A 26355-nucleotide genomic window follows, 5' to 3' on the forward strand; every position below is an offset into this window, starting at 1 on the left:
TTCAATGGACTCTCATTTTTATTTTTCTCTTTTCTTTTCTTTTTTTCAGATAGAGGATGAGAAACACAGAGAGCATGAGAGACACTACAGCATTGTTCCACTGTTCTTAGAACATCTTGTATGGTGCCTCCAGTTGTGGTGGCTGGGAGATCAAGGCCAGGTCTTTGCATATGGCAGAGTGCATAATACTAGGTGAACTATCTCCTGGGTTTGTTTATTTTACCAAAACACTATTCAGCTCTGTTTATGGTTGTGTCAGGGTCCCGTTGAACTTGGGACCCCTGATGCCTCAGGCATGAAAAAGTTTGTTGAACTGCTACTGCCATCTCCCTGCTCTGGTAATTTTTTTTTTTTAATGTGTATTCTACTTTACTTTTAAACAATCCCATATGTATCAATTTTGAAAAAAAAAATTTTTCCAAAGCTTCCGTTAAGATAATCTTATATGAACCCCACTGACATGATTAAGTCCCTGCACCCCACCTGCAGGAGGGAAGCTTCACAAGTGGTAAAGAAAGTACTGCAGGTGTTTCTCTGTCTCTTTCCCTCTCTATCTCTCCCTTCCCTCTCAAAATTTTCTCTCTCCAATCAAATAAAGAAAAGAAGAAAAAAAGAGAAAGAAAAAATGGCTGTCAGGAGTGGTGAATTCATAATGTAGGCACCAAGCCCCAGGGATAACCCTGGTGGCAATTAAAAAAAAAATTAACAGAAAAAAAATGTGTGTGTGTGCGCACACATGAATTTTTGTTCGTATGTGCATGTGTGCCAGCACTATGAATCTACAGCTCCAAGTGGTCATTTTTCTCCTTATTTTTTCTTTCTTTGCATTTTCTTTGATATTAAGAGAAATTAAGAATGGAGGGGGGAAATAAAGAGGGAGATAGAAAGACACCTGCGGACTTGCTTCATTATTCATGAAGTGTTCTTTCTGAAAGTGGAGAGCGGGTGCTTGAAACCCAAGTCCTTCTGTATGGTAATGTGTGAACTCAACTCTGTGAGCCACTGCCCACTCCCCCACCTCATATGTATATTTTACCATGTTTGCGTTTTCAAAAACACAGCCATGTCCAACTAGTTAAATTCCCACTGTTACTGTCATCAATCTAAGAAACAAAGATTTATAAGAATTCTGTTCTTTAATTTCTGTGCTAGTGCAAACTGCTGAGTACCCATGCACTAGCAGCAGAAACCAAGATAAAGAGAAAATATGTCTGAGAACCTCTTATAACTCACACCAATGACATCCAAGGAAAAAACCACACCCAGTGAACACCTAATAGATTCTTCTGTGGTTTACATACAAAGACAGTTGTAACTGTCAGGCAAAGAGCGAGCTCCAAGAAAAGAAAACCACAATAGAAACCTTATATTAAAAGGAATTGAAGTGTGAATAGGCAGGAGTGCCAACCTTAATGAAAAGTCTTCCTCTTCAATCATTAAATCGTAAAAACTAAAACCAGCATGTGTTGGATGTGGCCAAATATCTTACTTGACTCCTGCCGACTGGCCAATGTTTTTCAAAGATTAATGAGATAAAAATCCATTGAGTGTGTGCTGTGAACACTCTAGTCCTTTCCTGCCAGTTGCCCACAGCAGAGGTGGGTGTATGGCAGAGTTTCTGAAGATTCCAGTTTGGAATAAGAATATACAATAACAACAGCTGCTTAGAACCTGGGCCTGGCAGTGACAGGGTCAACGGTATAAATGCCAACTGGTGATGGCACTGGTAGTGTCAAGTGAAGTCAATGACAAAGGAACAGATGTGGTCTGTGTCTCTTGGTGCCTGCAGCAATATAGTCACTGCAGGCAGCTCTGGTGATAGAGCACAGAGCAGCTTGGTGTGAAGTTGACATCAACTCAATCAAATGACCACTGTCTTGTCAGCTTCATCCAAACCCCATAATCAAACTAGCACACAGGCAACACAGGCACACACACACTGCTTCATTTCACATGACTGGAAATCCTAAGTTTTCTCAATAACTAAAGGCTCTACAACAATACTCTAGGGCTGGGGAGACAGCATAATAGGCAAAAGACTTTCATGCCCTAGGCTTTGAGATCCCCCAGGTTAGATCCATAAACCAGAGCTGAGCAGTGATGTTTCTCTCTGTATCTCTCTCATGAATATAAAATAAGTAAAATGTTAATTAATAATAATAAGATAATGACTATTAAGAAACAATACTCTGAGGTCCATATACTGTGAATGTGTTTTCATACTGAAATTGGCCTGACCCTTTTCTGTCCTCCATAGGCCTTATTGAAGGCAGGAGTGCAAAATGATGACCTCCGGGCAAATTGCTATTGATTTAAACATCAAATAGAGGAACTAATCAGTTGCCACCATCTGGAGAGCTCAGCATATATGCTGGAACTGCAGTTTCCTTTTATTTGAAATCTCTGGATCTCTTAGATGCCTACTGAAATCACTTGCTGGAGCTGCATGGTGCCTATTATATCATTCCAAGCAACTTCTCAGACCACAGTGGAATAAAGCTAATGCTTAACAACAAACGAAAAATTAATAAAAGTCACAAAATTTGGAAACTCAATAACACAGTGCTTAACAACCACTGGGTCAGAGAGGAACTCAAGCAAGAAATTCAAATGTTCCTAGAATCAAATGAAAATGAAGACACAGATTACCAAAATATTTGGGTCACAGCTAAAGCAGAACTTAGAGGGAAACTCATAGCCATAAAACACACATTAGAGAACAAGAAAAAGTTCAAGTAGATGACTTGATGCTTTAAAGACTTAGAAGAGGAACAAAGGAACTTTATAGCAATTAGAAAGATTGAAATCACTAAAACTAGAGTGGAAATAAACAACATTGAAAATAAGAGAACCCTAAAAAAGATCTATCACACAAACAAAGAGACCCCTCACAGAATGGGAGAAGATCTTCACATGCCACACATCAGACAAGAGACTAATAACCAAAATATACAGAGAACTCAGCAAACTTAACAACAAAAAAGTAAATGACCCCATCCAAAAATGGGCAGAGGATATAAACAAAACATTCACTACAGAAGAGATCCAAAAGGCTAACAAACACATAAAAAATTGCTTCAGGACACTGATTGTCAGAGAAATGCAAATAAAGACAACACTGAGATACCACCTCACCCTTGTGAGAATGGCATACATCAAAAAGGACAGCAGCAATAAAGGCTGGAGAGGCTGTGGGGGACAGAGGAACCCTTCTGCACTGCTAGCAGGGTTGTAAAATGGTCCAACCTCTGTGGAGAGAAGTCTGGAGAACTCTCACAAGGCTAGGCATGGACCTTCCATTCTTCTTCTAGCGTTTGCCCTTCTTCCGTAGCCAGTTAACAGCGTCAGGTTGAGCCTGATGTAAAGTTCTGAGACCTCCTTTGAATCTGGAGAGGTGGCAGTCGTTGACTATGTGGGTCATAGTCTGTCTGTAGCCGCAGGGGCAGTTTGGGTCGTCTCTGGCTCCCCAGAGGTGGAACATAGCGGGGCATCGGCCATGGCATATGACCCAGTAATTCCTCTCCTAGGGATATACCCCAAGGACTCCATAACACCTAACCAAAAAGATATGTGTACACCTATGTTCATAGCAGCACAATTCATAATAGCTAAAACCTGGGAACAACCTAGATATAGACCAGGTCCCACGAGACAGGGCATATGTTCACATGTATCCATAAATTAGGGCAAAATATATACCTGAAAGCAAAAGTACACAATAGTCTGTAGTGAGTCAGTATAAAGTTCATAATGAAATAGTGTCTACTTAGACTTACATACCCTCCTCACCTACTTCCTATTACAGTTCTCTCACCCACTCTCAAACTAACCTTATCAAAGTAAGGACTGTAAAAGCTGAATAAGGGCAAGAGACTGGCATACTTTAATAATGGCTCTTTAGTCTTGCTCAGGCTACCCCATTAGCTGGGGCCCTACTCAGGGAGTCCTGAGATTCCCAAACAGCACGATCGGCCTAAACCTCGAATAAATCCCTCTCTCCATTGTTACTGGTCATTTCTATCAGAAACAACACAATAGACCCCTTTGTGGGCCCCATAGGACCTTGCCCTCAACTTGGATCAACAATGGTAGAGAATGTTTCATCCTCCGAAGGGTGGGATGCTCAGTTAAGCACACACATTACTATGTGCAAGGATCTGGGTTCAACCCCCTTGGTCCCCACCTGCAGAAGGGAAGCTTCATAAGCAGTGAAGCAGTACTACAGCTGGTTTTTTCTCTCTCTCTCTTTCTCTCCCCTTCTCTATCTCCTTCTCTCCTCTCAATTTCTCTCTGTCTTATGAAATTAAAAGAGAAAATATGGCTGCTGGGAGCAGTGGATTCATAGTGAGGGCTCCAGTGATAACCCTGGTGGCTGGGTAAAAAAAACAAAGCAGGGAAAAGGAAAAAAGGAGGTAAAGATATGGAGATGGGGGAGCCGGGCAGTGGCATACCTAATCAAGGTGTGGAGATAGAATGTCCCCTACTTTATAGCTTTCTTTTTCTCTTCTTTTCTTTTTTTTTTTTTTACTAGAGCATTGCTCTGCTCTGGCTTATGGTGGTACTGGGGATTGAACCTGGGACCACTGGTGCCTCAGACACAAGTTTTTTTTGCATAACCAGTATGCTACCTCCATAGTCTTAGAATGTCATCTTTCTTTTTTTTTAATTTTTAAACTTTATTCATTTTATTTGATAGGACAGAGAAAAATTAAAGGGAAAGGATGATAGGGAGGGAGAGAAAGACAGAAAGACACTTGCAGCACTGCTTCACCACTTGTAAAAGCTTTCCTTCTGCAGGGTAAGGGAGGGGGGACAGGGACTTGAACCTGGGTCCTTGTGCATGGTAACATATACAGTGAATCAAGTGTGCCCTCCAGATTGTCATCTTCAAGGAACATGAGACTTGGAAGAAGATAAGAAGTGGCCACACAGAAATAATGGCAGGGGTTGGGTTATGGTGTACCTGTTGAATGCCCACCTTAAAGTGCATAAGGACCCAGGTTCAAGCTCCCAGACCCCACCTGCAGGTGGAGAGCTTCATAAGTGATTAAGCAGTGTTGTACCCCCCACCCCTTCTAGCTCTATCGCTTCCTTCCCTCTCAACTTCTGTCTCTAGCCAAAATAAATAAAATATATTTTTAAAAAATGAAGTAATGGTAGTTTTTACTGAGGCAGGTAATTTCTGGAGCAGTGTGTATTTTGGGGGTGTTGACAGACCTGACTGGGAGATGAGAAAGGAGAGGAGGGGCCCAAGGCGAGAAAGACACACATCACCAGTTAAAAAATTCTGATTTCTGTAGTGATTTAAAATGTTAAAAAAAAAAAAAACTCTTTGATGATCTTCTAGCATTTAATTTCCCTTGCCTCATCATAAGTGTGGGCTGGATTTAGTGACTCACTTCTAAGGAATTAAAAAAAAATGGTGGGAGGGGGTGATTACCATTTCTGACATGGAGGTTTCTATCTTGATGGTGCTCTTTAGGGTGAAAATATTCCAGAAATAGCAGAGACCTAAGATGGTGGAGTACAGGGAAGTTGTCTCTGAGGAAGGGATGAGTAAGCTGAAAATTGTGTGATGAGAAGGACTTAGGAGAATATGACAAACAGGGACTTGAACCATGATCTGGTGGTAAGATGACAAGGCCTATTCAAGGAAGTCTAGGAAAGAAGTCTGCACTCTCCCTTTCTCTCTCTCTCGTTCTCTCTCTCTCTCTCTCTCTCTCTCCAGAGTTAACAATATGCAAGTTATTTATTGTTTTGGCTATTAAAATCTATTCACACACCAACTGGTTAGGTAACATGAAGTAGGAATTCCCTCTGTGAAACATTTCCATCTCATTTCCTGACTCTATTAGTCTTTGGTTTCCCAGGTAGGATGGATTTGAGAGTCTTCTGTCTCTCTCTCTCTCTCTCTCTCTCTCTCTCTCTCTCTCTCTCTGCCTCCAGGGTTATCTCTGGGACTTTGCCACTAGGAATCCACTGCTCTTGTGATCATTTTTTCAATTTTTTTTGGATAAGAGACAGAGAAATTGAGAGTGGAGAGTAAAAAAGAAAAGGAGAGAGAAAGACACCTGCAGACCTGCTTCACCACTTGTGAGGTGTCCCTGGAGGCTTGAACTGGAATCCTTACTCGGATCCTTAAACTTCTACTATATTCATACTATATGCACTTAACCCAGTGTACCACCTCCTGGCCCCATCTCCTGTTCTCATTCTGGTCAATTCTAAATAAATATTGCCTCTATTCCTTGTACTGGTGGTAGAGTGTTTTAACTGCGAGTCAGGTGTGTGAGTCTATGTTGGGCCCTCCAGTAACAATGTAATAGGGATGTATTAGTATTAACATCATGGATTTAATATAGATAAATACTACATTATGGTTTTGTTGGTGGCTTATATATCTGACCTTTGCAATGAAAATATTTCCTGGGGAAAAAAATATTTCCTGGGGCAGGCAGTAGAACACTGGGCTAAGTGCACATAGTGCAGAGCGCAATGACTGGTCTAAGGATCCCAGTTAAAGCCCCTGCTCCCCACCTGCAGGGGTGTCACTTCAAAAGCGGTGAGGCAGATCTGCATATGTCTATCTTTCTCTCCCCCTCTCACAACAACAATAACAGTAACAACAATAATAGTAAGCAACAAAAACAATGGAAAAAAGATGGCCATCAGGAGAAGTGGATTCGTAATGCAAGCACTGAGCCCCAGCAATAAACTTGGAGAAAAAAAAAAGGTCCCCCCTTGGCTCCCCACCTGCAGGGGGGTCACTTCACAAGTGGTGAAGTAGGTCTGTAGGTGTCTTTCTCTCCCCTTCTGTCTTCCTGTCCTCTGTCAATATTTCTGTCCTACCCAACAACAATAACAACAACAATGATAAACAACAATGGCAACAAAAGGGAAAGAAATCACCTCCAGAAGCAGTGGAGTTATAGTACAGGCACTGTCACAGCAATAACTCTGGAGGCAATAAAATCAAATAAAAATGAAAATAAATGATTGAAGTTCCTTAGTAGAGGTATTACTAAAGTCATACAAATGAGCACACACACCCCTAGAATAGGGACTGCCTGTCTTCACACTCTTATGATGGGATAGGGCAATGCTATGAGAAGATATATTGTTATATTTCAACATGTAAGGCTTTCCTACATTCAAACTCTAAGTTAATACTCATTCGAAATCTTTTGGAGCCAGAGAATCTACTCTTATTTGGCTGGGAAATTTGAACTTGTCTAGACCACACATAGCAACCCAAATCTGGCAGGCTGATAGACGGGCATCAAGCCATACTGACTATTCACATTTCCCTACACATGCTCACAAGGACAAATTAATTCCAGTTGTGACTGACATTCTGTAACAATTTCCAACACAGGACAACACAGTTTTAAAGAAAATGTATAACTAGGACTTGGTGCCCTTGAGACCAACAGTACTCCTGAGGTGTTGAGAAGTCATCCCCTGAGATGGAGGTTTTGGCACGAGACCAACGAGAAACATTAAGCAGATGACTTGGAGACTTATTGGTTCTTCATCTGTACATAGGGAGAGAAATGGTCTAGCAAAGAGATGCAACTAAGTGCTGAATGAACTAAACAGCAATGTCTCCTAGAGGCAGCATAGGGACAATTCTGAACACAGATGGCTACCAGTGGTGGTAGGACAGGTATTAGTAGTGTACTATAGGGTACAAATGCTAATTTAGTGTGTCCAACAGGATTCTCCATAAGGGTGAAAATGTTCACTATTTTTACTCTCTAACATAGTAGTTATAACTTTGAGTACTTGAAATGTGACTAGTATGAGGATAAGAACCAATTTTTATTATTTATTTATTTATTTTTGCCTCCAGGGTTATCAGTGGGGTTCGGTGCTTGCATTACAAATCCACTGCTCCTGGAGGCCTTATTTTTCCTCCTGTTTTTGTTGCCCTTGTTGCCCCTGTTGTTGTTGTTATTGCAATTGTTGTTGGATAGGACAGAGAGAAATAGAGAGAGGAGGGGAAGACGGAGAGGGGGAAAGAAAGATAGACACCTGCAGACCTGCTTCACCACTTGTGAAATGAACCCCCTGCAGGTGGGGAATCCAGGGCTCAAATTGGGATCCTTGCGCTAATCCTTGCGCTTCGCACCATGTGAGCTTAACCTGCTGCACGACCATCAGCCCCCTAATTTTTATCTTAATTGAATGTAAGTATTCACAAGTGTCTAGTGGCTACTATACTAGACAGTGCAGCTTTAAGTTAGAGGTTGAAGACATGATGCTTTGAATCATGACCTTTTTAAAGAATGAAAATACATCTTTTCTTTCTCTCCTTCCTTCTTTCCTTCCTTTATTCCTCCCTTCTCTCCTTCTTTCTAGTCATCACTAAGGTTTCACTACTCCAGCCTGACTTATTCAGATAGAGATAGAGACCAAAAGAGAATAGGAAACACACCATTGCACGAAAGCTTCCTCCAGTGTGGTGGCTACCAAACTTGAACCTGGTCTTTTTTTTCCCTTAATATTTTAATAAGAAGGGGTGAGATTAACTGTAGGTTGTTAAAAATTATTTGTAGTTATTGTGTATAGTCTTATATTTAAGTGTAAACAAACCATTCAATATGTAAATTGAACTTTCCAATAAATCCTGCTTTTTTTTTTTTTAACCTGAAGTTAAAAAAAAAAACAAACTCTTCATATCTAGTAAGTTCAGTAATGGGGATGGGGAAAATTCCAAGCATGTCAAGGTCATGCTGCCAGAATGACATGAGGCATCTGAACAAAGCTTGGGGATGGCAGGGCTGCCCAGTTTCATGTGGTAACCCGCAAACCTCATCATGTGCTTTAGAATCACTAAGATCTGTCCATGTAAAAGAGGGACTCCAAGACTCAAACAAAATTGTACACATTATAAAGATAGCATCACCTCAGTCTTTACAAAGATGTTCAGCTCCTCACTCCAAGAGGGATAGTCCATAACTAGGGAAAGTTTTATAGATTAGTTCAAGGTCATTAGGTTTGATCACTCCAAGCTACAGTCCCAGAGGATCCACATGACTACCAGTCATCTCTTTGGACAGCACCTTTGGACATCTCTGACCCACAGCTCTGAGAAGTGGGGAGCAGAGGGCATGGCCAGAGACAGGAAAGAGTGCACTATGGGTCTTTGTTTCTAGACACACAAGTTGATTGTCATGTGCAGCTTGGTCTTTGATGGCAAGCCTTTTTTTAAAAAAATATTTATTTATTTTCCCTTTTTTTGTTGCCCTTGTTGTTTTTTTATTGGTGCTGTAGTTATTATTGTTGTCTTTGTTGTTAGATAGGACAGAAAGAAATGGAGAGAGGAGGGGAAGACAGAGAGGGGGAGAGAAAGATAGACACCTGCAGACCTGCTTCACTGCCTATGAAGCGACTTCCCTGCACGTGCGCTTAACCCGCTGTGCTACTGCCCAACTCCCTGATGGCAAGCCTTTTAAAGCATAAGGTATAATGTTTTGGATGACCATAAAAGTGATGTATGTTTGTGACAGAAAGCTTGAAAAGTAAAAAATAGGTGCATATTAAAAAGAAACTTACAGGGGCTGGGCAGTAGCATACTGGGTTAAGTGTACATGGCATGAACTACAAGGACCGGTGTAGGGATCCAGGCTGGAGTCTTGGGATCCATATCTGCGGGGGGCGGGTCGCTTCACAAGTGGGGAGGTAGGTCTGTGGATGTCTATCTTTCTCTCCCCCTCTCTGTCTTCCCCTACTCAATCTCGGTTTCTCTCTGCTATATCCAACAATAACAGCAACAACAATAATAATAACAACAAAAAATATTTTAAAAGGCCTGTAGGCATAGTGCAAGCCCCAGCGATAACCCTGGAGGCAAAAAAACAAACAAACAAATAAAAAACCTTACACGTAATCCCACTAAGAAAATAATATATTGTTTTTGCTATATATTATTTTGTCTTTACAATTATATGAATCTAACAGTCACAGTAATAAGACACGTGACAAGAGCATTTTCCAATATAATTTTGAATCCTGTTTTTACTACATAATATTATGTGCTGAGAATCTTCATGTGAGCATCATTCTTAACTCTAGTTTATTGTGTTTTAGGCCTTGAGACAAACCAGACCACATCTCACTCCGGAACCAATTCAAAACAAAACAAAACAAACAAACACAGTCACTTACTTTCCTACAAACCAGAAGTAGAAACTCTATAACAGTAAAAGAGGACTCGACAGACAAAGACATGTGGCTTTGCTACATTCCCATAACCCGGAACAATGCAGTTTATTGACAATAATGCCACATTTCTTTGCTATGCTGCCAAAGTGATTCTTCTCCAGTAATTGTCTTTGGCAGACTTGTCCCTTCATCTTTATGCATTTGAGTTGTCCTGAACAACTAACATTAGCTGATACCATCTGGGAGGCATGGAGGGACACACACACACACACACCATCTAAATTAACAAAGCACTATGAATTAAAACTCCACTGGCTCTCTGTGCTAGGCAAACCTCCTCTGCTGCTATGTGGGCTTTAATTAACAGCAGTTTCTCTTACACAGAGAGAAAAGGTCACGTTGACAAGGCTGGTGAGTTACCTTGTCTCAGTAAGTCATCATCTCAGCAAGTCGAACTGGCAGAACTCTAGAGATGGTCTCTTTTACAGTCAAAGATGTGGAAACTAGGGCCCAGAGACAAAGTATGCCTTGCACCGGAACAGACAACTAATCTAATGGTGGAAACATCACTATAAAATCCAAATTGCCAGATTCACAGGCTGAAACTTTTTCTTCTCAAAAAGTTGTCTTCCTGTTAAAGTCATTTGGCTGAAAGTCAAGGGATCTGCCTGACAAGAAGTAGCCCAGAGGCCTTTGCACAGATGATGTTTCTAAAGAAAAGGTTCTTTCAAAAGTCCCACAATGGCTCTTCAATTTGGGTTATTTGGGGGAAGTAGTGCTTGTTTATTGGAGAGGCTCTTTTTCCTTTCATAGCCCTGACCTGGTCTTGCCATTACAGGATAACCATGGCTACACTCACTCAAGTATCTTGAAGGGATATGAGGGCCTGACCTGGTCCCATCCCAGAGGAACACAAGGTCAGCGTATGGTTCAGACTAGATGGGCTATGTGTTGATGAGACAAGGTTTTTCAAATCTTTGGTCTTCAAACTATTTTTCTTCCATCTGTTAATAAGGCACTCTTTTCTCCTCACCCTTGCAGATCTGGGGCCTTGAGCATGTGCAGTTTCACCATTCCACACTGTTTTTCAATTCAGAAAGAGTAGAAGAAAGAGAGCAGAGACAACAAAGCAGAGTTTTCACTGTTGCCATAGCAGTCCCATGTGGTGCCAGGGCTTGAATGTGGGTTCTGTATGATAAAGCATGTACCCTGCCTGGTGAATTATCTATCCAAGCCTAAAGCACTTATTTTATTTTTTTATATATTTATTTATTTATTTTCCCTTTTGTTGCCCTTGTTAACATTGTTGTGGTTATTGATGTCGTTGTTGGTGGATAGGACAGAGAGAAATGGAGAGAGGAGGGGAAGGCAGAGAGGGGGAGAGAAAGACAGACACCTTCAGACCTGCTTCACCGCCTGTGAAGTGACTCCCCTCCAGGTGGGGAGCTGGGGGCTTCAACCAAGACCCTTACGCTGGTCCTTGTGTTTTGCGCCATGTGCGCTTAACCCGCTGCGCCACCGCCTGACTCCCAAAGCACTTATTTCAAAGCAGTGGTTTTGGTGCTAAAGTATAAAATCACTTGGACTACAAATCTCAGTCGCTAGTCAAATAGAACTATCTATAAACGGGGTGGGTAGATGGGATGGTTTTCATGTAAAATGACATATAAGGTTAGTGGAACATCTGGAACACAAGAAATGGAACTACTGTTTGTTTCTTGAAAATATATGTCTTGCACATGGTAAGAACTCAATGATGGGGTAACAGATAATGATGTGGGAGGATTGAGGGTTGAGAATAAATGAATATTCTGTTTTCTTTCTGTGAACCCTCTTTCACATAAGGAATATTACTTCCTTCCATTCTCTCTCTGTATTACTCTGTGCAACAGTGCTAAGGTGTATCATTGGGGCCAAAGGCGAGGAAAAAAGGAAATTTCAAAATGTAGAGACATATCACAGAGCTGAACAGTCTTGCTTTAATTAAAGTTTGTCCCAGAGACTGTAAACTCTTTAGATGCTAATTGAATGTTAACAAAAGAGAAAAAGGCCCTCCCCAGTCCCTACCATCAAGAGAGAAGCTTCCCAAGTGGTGAAGCAGTGCTGCAACTGGCTTTCTCTTCCTCACTCTACCCCTCTTGCCCTATTTCTCTTCAATTATCAAAACAAAGATTTAAAAGGCTTTTTTTATTAAAAAAAAGAAAAAAAGTTCAGGATCCAGAAAAGTTAGATTGCTTAACACAAAATTAAACCAGTTTCTTCCTCACAAGATTCTTCAAAGCCTTTAGTTGGCTGTTGTATAATTGTGAGTCTTCAGGGGTAGAAATGATGGCACATTTCATAAACTCATTTGCTTGTGGCAAAGATGACTGTTTTCACAACTATATTCTGAGACCTGCTCTTGGCAAGTCTTGATCCTTAGATTTTTCTTTGTTACTTTTCCACCTTATTTGATCCCAGAGGAGAGATGATATTTGACAAATAATAGTAGTAGTAGGGTCAGGGAGTGGCACACCTGGTTGAAAGCACAGGCTACTATGTGCAATGACCAGAGTTCAAGGCCTGGCTCCCTATCTGTAGGGGAGAAACTTCATAAGCAGTGAAGCAGATCTGCATATTTTTTTAGGCCTTTTAAAAAATATTTTATTTATTTATTTTTAACCAGAGCACTGCTTAGGTCTAGCTTATGGTAGTACGGGGGATTGAACCTGGGACTTCGGAACCTTCAGCATAAGAGTCGCTTTGCATAGCCATTATGCTATCTACCCCTGCCCGATCTACATGTTTCTATCTTCCTCTCTCCCTTTCTCTTTTTTAAACTCTATTCATTTATTACTGGATAGAGACAGAGAGATGTTGAGGGAAAGGGGAGATATGGTGGGAAAGAGACAGAGAGATACTGCAGCTCTACTTCACCATTTGTGAAGCTTTCCCCCTGCAGGTGAGGACCAGGAGCTTGAACCTGGGTCCTTGTACACTGTAATGTGTGCACTTAGCCAGGTGCACTTAACCTGGTCCCTCCTTTCTCTAGCTCCCTCCTCCCTCTTAATTTCTCTCTCCTCTACCAAAAGAAAAAAAAAAAAAGGGCCTCTAGAAGTAGTGTAGTCACAATGTCAGCATCAAGCCCCAGAGATAAACCTGGTCGCAATAAAAATAATAATTCCCAAAGTTGAGAGTAATTGGTGTCTACAGCTTTGCCTCTCAGAGTGTGGCCTAAAGACCAGCAGCGCTAACATCCCCTGGAGCAAAATGCACAAAGTCAAGTCTCATCCCAAGATGACTGAATCACAACCTGCATTCTGGCAAGATGCTCAAGGCCTTATATGCACACTAAATTTTGAGATGCAGACTAAGGATGCTTGGAATGGAGCATTAATCTCAATAATTCTTATTTCTATATATCTGCATCTGTGGGGGAGGAACAGGGACACACATCTGAAAATAATCACCTCCAGGAGATTCTGATACAGCTGGTGTGTAGACCCCTAATGAGAAATACTCATTTCAAAACTCCTGAGAACCCTGCTATTGGGTAACAGAAAAGTCCTGTGGTTTCACAGCATCACTTCTGTAAGGCTGGTGATGGTATAAACTACCTTATTTCTTCACTAGGAGTAAGGAGATGCAGCTCTGAAGAGAGAAGAGAAGGGCCCTGGCCCAGGGTCAGCCAGAGGTCATCAGGGTGAACAAGCATCTCCCTTTCTGGCAACCTCTTTCCTCCCTAATCGGCCAGCTACTGCATTGCTAACAGCCTAATAGCCCTGTCTGAGTCTGCTTTTGTTTTGCTTTGCTTTGTTTTTTAGTGAAAGGACAACAAAACACTGTTGGTTGCTTGTGCTGGTTAATGATCATTCTGATCAGCTCAGTTCTGTCAGCTGACTCCCTGGCTGTCAAGGGCCAACAACAGTCAGCTTATTCCATCAGAGTTTGACCTGTTTTGTAATTACCAGCACCACTTGGATCCCTTTTCCCCAACTGTGAACATGCATGGTCAGAGTCATCTTCAGCTGCTGCATTTTTCCAGAGCAATGGCTCACTTGTCACATCAGAGCCTGTGACATGGCTGGCTTCCCCCTCCCTGTTGGAGATCAAATGGAGAGACTAGTGTTTCCCTGGATTCCCAGGCTGCTGCTGCCCAGCAGGTCCCAATTAGAATCAAGAGCAAACCCTGTAGGCGGGTGGTGGCACTGGCCTTCCTCATGTGGTTGGTCAGGGTGACCTCTTCTCACCGTCTAAATTCCAAGCTGTATTCCCACTTAGAGACCTATATGGTCACCAGCTGTCCTAGTTCTTCTAGGGACACAAAGTCTTCCCAGAATGTGGGATTTTAAAGTGCTAATTCTAGGAAAACTAGTCACCTTTTATCCCAGGAAACACAAACAATGTAAGAACATCCAACACTGTCCAAATGATCCAGCTGGGACATTCTCTCCAACAGGCAACAAACCAGGGAGGTGGTGGTGGTGGCCTCACCTTTAACCAACAGACCAAAGACTCAGGATAAATTCCTTCACTGCTTTCCACCTTATTTTGCTTTTATTTTCTTAATTTTTTAAATTTTTATTTTATTGGATAGGGACAGAAAGAAATTGAGAGGAGGTAGGAAGAGAGAAAGAGAGGCACTATGATTTCTATTGCTAGTACAAAAGAAATGAAGATTTGAGGGCATGCTCTGAGATGAGGGTATCACCAAGGAAGGAATGACTGGTATATAATCCCTCTGACTAGAGATTCAGTTATCCTCAAAATACCAAAAAAATACATTAAGCATTTATCATGCACTTGGCAACACAAACAATATATGCATATATTCTGTACATATTCCCAGCTTTCAGTGAGCTGGCAATACTATGGGAGACACGGATACAAAGATAATGAACTGAGGGGGCTGGCCGGGGTACACCATTTAATTGCATATAGTACTAGTGTAAGGGCCATTGTAAGGGTCCAGGTTCAAGACGCTGGCTCCGCACCTGCAGGGGAAGCAGTGTGTGTGGGAGGGAAGCTTCACTAGTATTGAAGCAGGTCTACAGGTGTCTCTCTTTCTGTCTTCCTTTCTGTCTCCCCCTCCTCTCTCTTTTTCTCTCTGTTCTGTCCTTCCCCTCCCACCTGTCTTGTGCTTCACACAAGAGGTGAAGCAAGTCTGCAGGTGTCTTATCTTTCTCTCCCCCTCCCTCCCTCTCTCCCCCACCCTCTCAATTTCTGTCTTATCCAATAAAATGGAAAAAAATGGCTGCCAGGAGCAGTGGATTTGTAATGCCAGCAGTGAGCCCCAGTGATAACACTGGAGGCAGTAAATAAATAAATATATAAATATTAAAAAATTCATTTGGGAAAAAAAGTGGTGAATCTGAGATTTGCACCCAGAGAGCCTAAACACTGTCTTTCTTAAACCCTGTCTGAAATTCAATATCTCATTCTTGTGGAGTACTGCACTCTCCAATACAACCAGTTGGATATTTAGTCAACATCAGATGGAAACAACAGAGTGGGCTGTGGGAACAGAGGCCAGTGGCCATACATGGTGAATATCTAATGGAAAGAAACACAAGGGGAAGACTCAGTTCTACTGAGGGATCCCCAGGGACAATATCAGGAATGTCCCAATGGAAGTGTGGGAATTCAGGGGGTGTTGATGCTCTAGAGGAAACTGGCCCATATAAATTGTGTCCTTCTGATCCCTGGCTGCACTAAATTTTAAAGAATGTATTACGAGAATGTGAAGCCAAATTACTGACTTGTTTATCATCCCTCACAGTCAAAGATGGTCATCAAAATGTCCAAAATGGACACAGGACAGTGATAAGTCTCCAGAGACTGCATTATATACGTATTATCCTCACAAACACTCTCAAAATTTCTTCTTGCTTCTTTTTAGGTTTGGATTTGTATGAAATTAATATCTAATTCCAGACAATACCAAAACTTCATGCTGTTAATATGTAAAAGCAGTAAAATCAATCTTACTATAATTATGAAAAAAATAGGTAGGAAGGAAATTGTTTCCAACAAGATTTAAGAAGTATAAGTTCTGGGAGGAAATAAGGCTTTAAAAAGATATCCTTGGGAGTCAGGTGGTAGCACGGCGGGTTAAGCGCATGTGGTGCAAAGCTCAAGGACCAGCAAGGATAAGGATCCCGGTTCGAGCCCCCAGCTCCCCACCTGCAGGGAAGTCGCTTCACAAGCAGTGAAGCAGGTTTGCAGGTGTCTTTCTCTCTCCCTTTCTGTCTTCCCTTCCTCTTTCCACTTCTCTCTGTACTGTCCAACAACAATGACATCAATAACAACAATAAGTACAACAACAATAAAACAAGGGCAACAAAAGGGAATAAATAAATAAAAATTTTTAAAAAGATATCCTTCACTCACCAAAGAATAGATGCAAAAGGGGAGTCGGGTGGTAGCTCACCTGGTTGAGCACACATGTTACAGTGTGGTAGGACCTGGGTTCAAGCCCCAGGTCCCCACCTGCAGAGATTATCAGAGAAATGAAGATGAAGACAACAGTGAGATACCACTTCACTCCTGTGAGAATGTCATACATGAGAAAAGGTAGCAGCAACAAATGCTGGAGAGGTTATGGAGACAAAGGAATCCTCCTGACTATGTTTCTGATCATTTATTAGTAAGGGTTAAGAGATGAACTGAGAGAACAGTGATGTCCACAAAAGATTATATAAATAGGTTTTGTGTGAGAATTAAATCAATTCCCTTTAACCCAAACCAAAGTGATCCTATTAACATGCAGCTACCTCCAAGATAGAAATGTAAGACCCTTACTTCTTGTAACAGTCTTCTTGGCATTTAATTGAAGCTTCACTCCTGTCTAATCCTGCAGTCATCCAGCTGACAGTAAGCCCTTAGCATTTTGCCAGGATCTGGCAGTCCTGTGACAAAGGCTGAACTCCTGGGGCTTGGGGGGGAGGAGACGGGGGACACAACTTGAGTACCATGGCTGCACTGTGGCACTTACCAAGGGCTCTAGTTCCTTGCGGTCTATGAGGTTCATCTCTGTGACAAAGTAATAGAAGTGTTTGTAGCAGGTGTTGACGTGGGCCTCTGCACCCATCACAATGACTCGGTCGAAGTGGTGGATGTAAACATGGACAAAGACCCGGAAAAGGCGACACAGGATCTTCTTGCAGATCTGAAGGAAATTCTTTGGAAAGGGAACACCTGGAGAAGGTAAGAAAAAGAAAAAGAATAAATCTATGATGCAAAAGCTTTGGCATACCTCATAGCATATGTCCAAGGTTGGTGAAGAGCCCAGGACCTGCATTTCCAAGCCAGTCTGTGGATAGCCAGCTCTTCATGGGCAGCTATATCAGACAGTATCTGAAAGAGTGACTAAAACAGGTTAAATTCAAATGCCTACAATGACCAGAGGGAAAGGGAAAGAATAGGTGAATAGGATCAGGCTTGTTTATTTAGTTATGTATTTTTTGTGCAGGTAAGTGTGCAGAAATAGTTACTTTCCTTAGAAATATGTACTCTCAAGTGCACATGGCGCCAAATGCAAAGACCAGTATAAGGATCCTGGTTTGAGCCCCTGACTACCCACCTGCAGGGGGTTCACTTTGCAAGGAGTGAAGCAGATCTGCAGTTGTCTCTCTTCCCCTCCTCTCTCTATCTCTATCCAAAAATAACAACAATAACGATAAACAACAAGGGCAACAAAAGGGAAAAAATAGCCTCCTGGAGCAGTAGATTTGTAGTGCAGGCAACCAAGCCTTAGCAATAACCCTGGAGGCAAAAAAAAAAAAAAGAAAAAGAAAAATTTACTCTCCATTTTTGAATGTTTAATTTCCACCATTATTTTTTTAATGCACTGGAGAGGAATGAACCTAGGGCAGCATTCATGGCCACCGGCCAACACTTCAATTTGTATATTTTCTCTCCCTCTCCCTCTCTCTGTCTTTCATTTTGTGAGAGACAAAAACAGAGATACACACACACACAGAGGGAGAAATACCACAGCACTGCACCACCATTCATGGAGTTCCCTTGGTGCTGTCTGGGAACTCCCACATGGTGACAGGGATTGAAGTCAGAGGCTCAGGCATGGTAAAGTGTACAACTGATGTACTCAGCTATGCTCTGGACCTTCATCACCCTCACTTTGTTGAACACAAGACAATCATCTTTTTTCTCTTAATTGTAATATGAAAAAACCGAGTGGAAGAAGATGATCCTACAGGGACTATGGACTTAGTTATAGGGGAAAGTTATAGGGGATGGCAGGGACTGTAGCAAAACAGGATGCACCTTCCCATGAAAGGAGGTAGCTGCTGCAGAGTCCCAGACAGTGGGGAGCCCTATGGGAATGGAGACCCAAGGCTGGGGGAAACTTGGCTTCTTCAAAATAATTCAGAAATTTGGATTCCTGTGTGAACTTTGTTCTAAAAATCTTAGCAATTGGTGTATTGCACCAAAGTCAAAGACTCTAGGGTCGGTGGTGGTGGTGGTGGTGGTGGGGGGGGTTTAGGTTCTGGAACATGATGGCAGAGGACCTAGTGGGGGTTGTATTGTTATGTGGAAAACTGGGAAATGTTATGCATGTACAAACTATTGTATTTACTGTTGACTGTAAAACATTAATCCCCCAATGAAGTGCCAGGCTAGCATGGGGGTGCCTCTTCCCGGGTGCATACTCTCTGGGTCGGAGAGAACTCGACCAGAGCCAGCCTGGGCTGCAACTCACTCAGTGACGTGAGGGAGATGACTCAGGAATAGGCTCGTGGTGGCAATGCAATGTCTTTATTGATCAGAGAGCCAAAGCTTTTAAAGGGCAGACCCGGAAGTGGCAAGTAGGAAACGGAAATGGCTGGGAAAGGGGCAGAGAAAGGCAAAAGGGGCTGGAAAGGTAGGAACTTCCTTAGCAACTGTTGCGAGGGTTTTAACTGGTAGGATTAATAATACCCTGCAGGCAGGGAGGGTCTTGAAGGTAGAAAGAAGATAGAGCTAAGGAATGGAATGGGTGGGGATCTTTCAGGCAAAACAGTGATTATGTAGATAGGCCATAGTATCAGGAATGCAGGGTGGATCAGGGGGAGCTGGGTTAATGTTTTAAGGAATGCCAGGCTCCTGGAGGCAGAAAAATGCAGGGTGCCTTGTGAGGCTCCTCACAATTTCCCAACAATAAAGAAATTAAAAAACAATGTATATCCAGGGTGACTGGGAAGTGGCTCACCCATGTATGAAGACCAGGGTTCGAGCCCCTCTTCACCACACAGGAGCACCTGGAGGGGGGGTGGTCCAGGAGTAGTAGTGGGGTGTCTCTCCTCTTCTGTCTCTCTCCCTATCTCTCTGTCTCTCACCATCTTTCTGAAGGGGGAAAATAGCTGCTGGAAGCAGTTGTACAGGCACAGAACCCTAGCAACAACCTGGAGGCATAAATAAATAGATGATTAAATCAGTGTCTTTTTTCACAATAAAAAGAGTGGGACTTAGCTTCCCACCACAATTCCCTCTCCAGCTCCAGGCCCACAGGCCACAAGACAGTCTGTGTGGGGAGCCCTCCTGATACTCTCATTGTTACTGAGTGGAACCAGCATCAGAGGAGGTGGAAAAGGGTGGTCAGGGCCTGGGTCTGCCACACAGATTCACAAACTGCTGGAGATAGAAGGTTCCTCCAGCACCAGTCAGTTTACACCCAAATGGAAAGGCAAAAGCCAAACCATACTGGAGAGGCAGAAAACTGTTGGGATATATGCAAAGATGTGCAGTGAGGCAAGGAGCTATGCAGTGGAGAGGGTTGGCGGGCTGGAGGGCAGTGGTTAGAGCTGGCCAGAGCCTCCTGAGTGTGTAAAAAAACAAGACAAAACAAAAAAAGCCTTGCAATTAATTTGATGCTTAAAAAACATCATGTGTTTTCTGGTACTATGAATACTATGAATAGAAATAAAATCAACTGGGAGTTGGGTGGTAGCACACAGTGTTAAGTGCACACAGTGCAAAGCACTAGGACCAGTGCAAGGGGGGTGCTCAGCTGATTTTATTATTTATTTATTTATTTGTTTATCTTATTGCCTTTCAGCCACTATTAGGATTCCATCCTGACTTCCCTGGGCAGACAGCCTTACCAATGCATCCTGGAAGCTCACCTCTCCAGAGCCCTGCCCCACTAGGGAAAGACAGAAACAGACTGGGAATATGCACTGACCTGTCAACGCCCATGTCCAGTAGCGAAACAATTACAGCACCCAGACCTTCTACTTTCTGCACCCCATAAAGAACTATAATCCATATTCCCAAGTGGATAAAAAATAGGTAAGTTTCCAGTGGAGGGGATGGGACATGGAACTCCTGTGGTGGGAACTGTATGGAATTATACCTCTGTTATCTTACAATCTTGTTAATCATGATTAAATTACTAATAATATTTTTTAAAAATAATATATTCTAATGCAACTATGGCTCCTCATCTCTTAAAGAAGGGTCACAATAATAAGATTTTCTTTGTGTGATCAAAAGGGTGTTAATGGGAGTGAAATCCTCCACTAGTGCCTAAAATAATATGATTGCTTGAAATGGAAATGACCTCCTTTCTCTCTTCAAGATGAGGATTGGAGTGTTTAGTTGTTGTTATAAGGAAAATAATTATCCTCATCAAGAAAAGGTAGGCCTGGCATAGCCACTAGCCTGTTAACAGAATTATAGACTGTGTTCAAGACATGCCTTTGGTTCCCAGGAAGACTGGAGTTTTGCTGTCCTTGTCTCCAGGAGGCCCCAGTGGCAGCTGTTTGATGAGAGACACTGTTACAGGATCACCTGGAACCTGAGTCAGGGGACAGAAAGATAGGCTAGCAGTTGGCAGAAGAAAGATCTGTGCCGCCGCCCCCCCCCCCCCCCCCCAGCACCCTGCACAAAAACAGGTTTTCCTTCAGAAACAAAGTGGCAACACAACTAATGAATCCAGGGATACAGCTTGGCAGCTGACTGTCTGGGCAACAGATGCTGGGGCTTGGGGGGGTGGCAGGATGAGGTAAAGCTAGGGAGAAGTAGAGGACATCCTGCACAAAGTTTATGGGCTGTTTTTGTTTGTTTTTGTTTTGTTTTGTTTTTTTGCTAAACCTTTAGGTACCTGATTATTAAACAATTTGTTCTGATATATATATGTATATTACCAGAGCATTGCTCAACTTTGGCTAATGGTGGTGCACAGAATTGAACCTGGGACTTCAAATCCTTAGCCATGAGAGTCTCTTTGCATAACCATTATGCTATCTACCCCTACCCCTGCTTTGTATCTCAATGCTTCTCAGCCACCAAGTTGCAGATGCTATCATGATGCCAACCTGACTTCCTTGGGCAGACAACCTCACTAATATATCCTGAACCCCACCTCCCCAGAGCCCTGCCCCACTAGGAAAAGTTAGAAACAGGCTCGGGTGGGGGGTAAGGATCAACCTGTCAATGTCCATGTTCAGCAGAGAAGCAATTACAGAAGCCAGACCTCCCACCTTCTGCATCCCATAAAGATCTTTGGTCCATATTCCCAGAGGGATAAAGAATAGGGAAGTTTCCAATGGAGGGGATGGGATACGGATACCTGGTAGTAGGAATTGTACCCCTTTTATCCCACAATCTCGCTGATCATCACTAAATCGCCAATAAAAAAAATGAGGGACTAGGGAAAGATAGAAAAGGCTGGGGTTAAAGATCAACCTGCCAATACCCAAATCCAGCAAAGAAGCAATTACAGAAGACCTCTCACCTTCTGTACCCCATAATGATCCTGGGTTTATACTCCCAGAGGGATAAAGAATAGGAAAGCTTTCAAGGGGCAGGGAGATGGGGTAAGGAGTTCTGGTGGTGGGAATTGTGTGGAACTATACCCCTCTTATCCTATGGTCTTCTCAATAATTCCATTTTATAAATAAAGTAAGTATAGACAGACTTGCTAATGCCCAAATCCAGCAGAGAAGCAATTACAGAAGCCAGAACTCCTACCTTCTGCACCCCCCAAAACAACTTTGATCCATACTCCCAATAGGGGAGAAGTGATAGGAGGGAGAGGATAAGAGGGCTCTGAACTCTAGCTCCATCAGGCCCCAGAGAGAGAGGACAAAAAGGGAAGAGATATTTGGATGTTGGGATAGGGTTATGTGTGGCTTGGAGGGGAAGAGAGGACTAGACCTGGAAGAAAAAGGGGGCAATTACATACAAATGTAGATGGATAATTGTAGATGACAGTTAACCCATATCTGCAACCTTGGGAGAACCTCAGTGGCTTCCAGGTAGAATGCTGGATTTACACTGGGTGCCACATATACCAGAGTGATTCTCTAGTTCTCTCTGTGTGTAGCTCTCTTTAGTAAACAATTCTTTAACAAACTAACAAAGTCTAGAATCATGACCCAGGGCTTAACTCTTCTATCTATTAACAATATAGGAATATGCAAACGGTTAATATCTTTAGCTAAGCATGTTCTCCTATCTTGAAAGAAACAGATATCACTGTTTCAAGATTTATTTTATAGGAGAGGACACAAATATCATTCGTGCATCATTTCACCATCCTGGAGTTCTGCTATTTTTTAATTAGTTGTTCCAAGTTGCTCAGAAGAGTGTTCTCAGGGTTAAATGTATATACATATAAAAAGACTTTGCTTAATATCTTGCTGATAGAAGTCACTCTTTTAAACTGTTAATTTTGGGATCCCACAGACCAGATATTCTTTGTGACATAATTTGGGATTAAATTTCCCTGGTACATTTATTTTTCAAGATGGAAGTCTTGGTATTAATACATCAATTTTGAACTTACAGAGAACTTAAGGGTGACACATACTCAATCAAGCACTGGCTGTTATTCTGCCTTGAGTTATTTTCACAAGTTTCTCATACTTACGTCTTATAGTAATCTGGAGTTATTGGAACACAAGGACTGTTTTCTTTTGGTCCTACCTGTGGCACAGGTCTAGGTATGAAATATTCATCAATCAAAACAGAATCATAACATAGCAGTGATCTGATTTAGTCAAGATGTGAACCCATCCTCTCCTTTTGGAGCAGAAGTTACAGCCTTTTGCAAGAGACCTGATATGATTTGGACATGGAAAAATACACACAACTTTTGATGAGAAGGAGGAGGGCACTATGATAAGAACATTTTGATCTGGCTTAGAGTTGGGAAGAAAGAATCTGAAACCTTTTTTTTAAAAAAATCAATAAAAACTCCCTTTTTTGTTTTTTAATCTAGTTTTCTCAGGTGGTGATAGTTTATTTCCAGTAACTCTACTCAATTAGGAAGTTAATGCAAAACCATATTAACCAGAATTCTTAGATGAGATAGATTTTATCTCAGGAGGAATTTGGAGTTAAACGTTGACTTTTTCCCATAACTCAGACAAGCAATCCAACAATTCTCAGACAGACAAGTACTAAAGAACTAGAAGACAACCTTTAATCGGAAGGTCTCTAAGTGATCTGGAATCAGAGTCCCAGGGTCTCTCCCTTTCCTCCCTCTTCCCTTGACCATATCCCAGGACTCTCAGGAAAATTTCAGACTCCAGAAAAGTTTGCCCAAAATGAGAAAATATGCACAGCTGACTGCTCCACAAAGAGGTGATAAACATCCACTTGTCCAAATGGGTTCTGTGGTATGATCTGGTCTCTACTAATGGAGTTAGTGAATCTAAACCAGGGTGAAGCCAAGTTCAGATTCCAGAGTGAGCCAAGTAAACTGCCTAAACTGAGGTCCAAATCCCCAACCAACCACTCTTAGGTCATTCTGGCAAAACTTTGCCCAATAATCAGACGAAAGCAAGCTACAATTTGACAGGTGATGATGGGGCCAAGGAGGAGACAGGCCAGAGAGTCGAGGTGAAGGCAGAGGGTGAGGTGAGCCTGCAGGATGTGAAGTCTCACTTGAAGGCTTGACAAACAACCCAATAGTTCTGTCACTGCTACTCATGAAGAGCTGGTGCTTGGCTTGGAAGCAGCGTCTGACAGAGCCCTGCTGAGTTTATGAATGTGTCGATCCACAATGTTCTGTTCTCCAAGCCACATTCAGTGTGAGAACTAAATTGAGCATGGACTATAATAATTCCTCTAGGGTCCCATGCAGATTTGCCTTTCATTTCTGACTTAGCAAATCTCCTTTCTTCTAAAACAAAATTTAATAAAAATTCCAGTGATTTTGGAACTTTAATCCATTTTCTTTCTTCTTCTACCCCTCCTCCCTCCCACTAAGCCATCAGATGTTCCACTGGTTCCTTCCTTTTTGAGCTGCCCTGGGGGGGGGGGGGGGCACAGCTTTTCTTTTCTTTTCTCTAAGTAGCTAGTCTTCCCCTCCCCTCCCCTCCCCCCAATCCTATTATGGAGGCTGCAGAAGGAAAGAGTCCCTCAGAGAATGTAGAAATGCTTTGAATGACAGGACTACAGACTGGAGATAAAGATCCCAAATTCAAACTTGGCTGGGAGTTGGGGGTGGGGATGAGGGCGGTCGGTGATGGTGGGACAGTTTCTGAACCAACTGCTATGCATTCATTCCTCTTATTATTATAATTTTCTATCTTTTCTTCCAAATATTCTGATACTTGGGGATGAGACTCTGGTCTATGATCACGCTAGGCAGGGTGTAGGCTGGAAGAAATGGAAAGTTAGTACTGAAAGGCTGTCTCCAGGGACACCAGTGAACATCCCCCAGCACATTGCAGGTTCCACAAACAGCTGGTGATATACCTTCTGCCCAGTGACTACCTCTTGCTATTTTAGTGCTCAACAAAAAGTCATTTGACACCCCCAGACTGAGGCTCCTTGGAACTTACAGTCCTGCTCCTGACACGTTCCTGAGCCCAGGTCCCAGATAGTTAAGAAGGTGATTCCACACCTATCTGTGGGAACCCCTAACTCAGGTCTGCCCTCCCCTCTAGACTGTACACTTATGGAAGGCAGACCTCTCAGAGATATGTCCTTTGAGCCTAGCACAAAGACTGGAGTAGGTCAGTGTGGAGTGAATACTTGCTGATGGCTGGAATGACAGTCAAGCTCTTGTACTGTCTGCTTGTTCTTAAAATCCAGGTTCAGGAAGGCTAAGGGACTAACTGGCTCATGATTTACAAAGCTTGTTTGTCATGAAAATGAATTTGAATTCAAGTCTAATTGCAGAGCTTCCCATTTCTTTAAAATTATTCGAGCCACTATTTTTTTAAATCTTTATTTATTTGATAGAGACAGCCAGAAATTAAGAGGAAGGGGGAGACAGAGAGAGGAGACAGAGAGACACCTGCAGCACTGCTTCACCACTTGCAAAGCTTTCCCCCTGCAGATGGGGACTGGGGGCTCGAACCTGATTCCTTGCGCACTATAATATGTGTGCTCAACCAGGTGCACCACCACCCAGCTCCAAGCTTCCCATTTTTTAAAAATATATTTTATTTTGTATTTATTTATTTTAGATAGAGACAGAGAGAAATTGAGAGAGGAGGGGAGATAGAGAGGAAGAGAGACAGAGAGACACTTGCAGCCCTGCTCTACCGTTCGTGAAGCTTTTCCCCTGCAGGTGGGGACCAGGGGCTCGAACCCATGTCCTTGCACATTGTAATGTGAGCGCTTAACCAAGTGAACCACCACTTGACCCTGCTTCTTCCCATTTTTGCCAGCAAACTTTACAGAGTTCTAATGGCTTCTTTCATTTCACTCCAATACAAATGACAAGACTAGGGGAGCAGAACTTATTAAAAAGCAAAGGTGAAAATAGGAAGTTTGCCTCTTACTTCTCCCAAATGTCACCCAGGGTTAAGTAGACAGGTGAGGCATCTTGCTCTGGTGTCAGTCACTGGGTTCAGATTCCAGCTATAGAACTTCTATGCCGTTGGCTCTTGAGTAAGTTTGCAACTTCTAACAGGCTCAGTTTCTGAAGCATGGGGATGGTGGCAGGGTGGTGGAGCTCTCAGTTAAGGGAACACAGTATGAAGTGCAAGGATCCAGGTTCGAGCCTCCACTCCTCACTTGTAGGGGGGAAGCTTCACAAGTGGTGAAGCAGATCTGAAGGTGTCTTTAAATTTTTCTCTGTCCTATCCAACTGAAAAAAAAAAGGGGGGGGGGAATGGCTGCCAGGAGCAGTGGATTTGTAGTGCTGGCACTGAGACCCAGCAATAATCCTAGAGGAGGAAAAAGTAGGGTTAATGACACCTAGTTCTTCAAAGACTGTATTAAATAGGAAGAACAGTGCAGTGCCAG

At 42.5% G+C, this 26355-nt stretch overlaps 1 protein-coding gene across 2 annotated transcripts in view; it reads right to left on the reverse strand.

Moving 5' to 3' along the window:
* The window catches only part of MOB3B (MOB kinase activator 3B), a 245470-nt gene that overhangs the window by 15871 nt on the left and 203244 nt on the right, over window positions 1-26355 (reverse strand). For both annotated transcript variants that reach the window (XM_060199670.1, XM_060199669.1), the window contains exon 3: window positions 17141-17343. In XM_060199670.1, the coding sequence (XP_060055653.1) occupies window positions 17141-17343 (203 nt within the window). The remainder of the gene's footprint in view (window positions 1-17140; window positions 17344-26355) is intronic.

This window comes from Erinaceus europaeus, chromosome 10, assembly GCF_950295315.1.
Source record: "Erinaceus europaeus chromosome 10, mEriEur2.1, whole genome shotgun sequence".
Classification (NCBI taxonomy): domain Eukaryota; kingdom Metazoa; phylum Chordata; class Mammalia; order Eulipotyphla; family Erinaceidae; genus Erinaceus; species Erinaceus europaeus.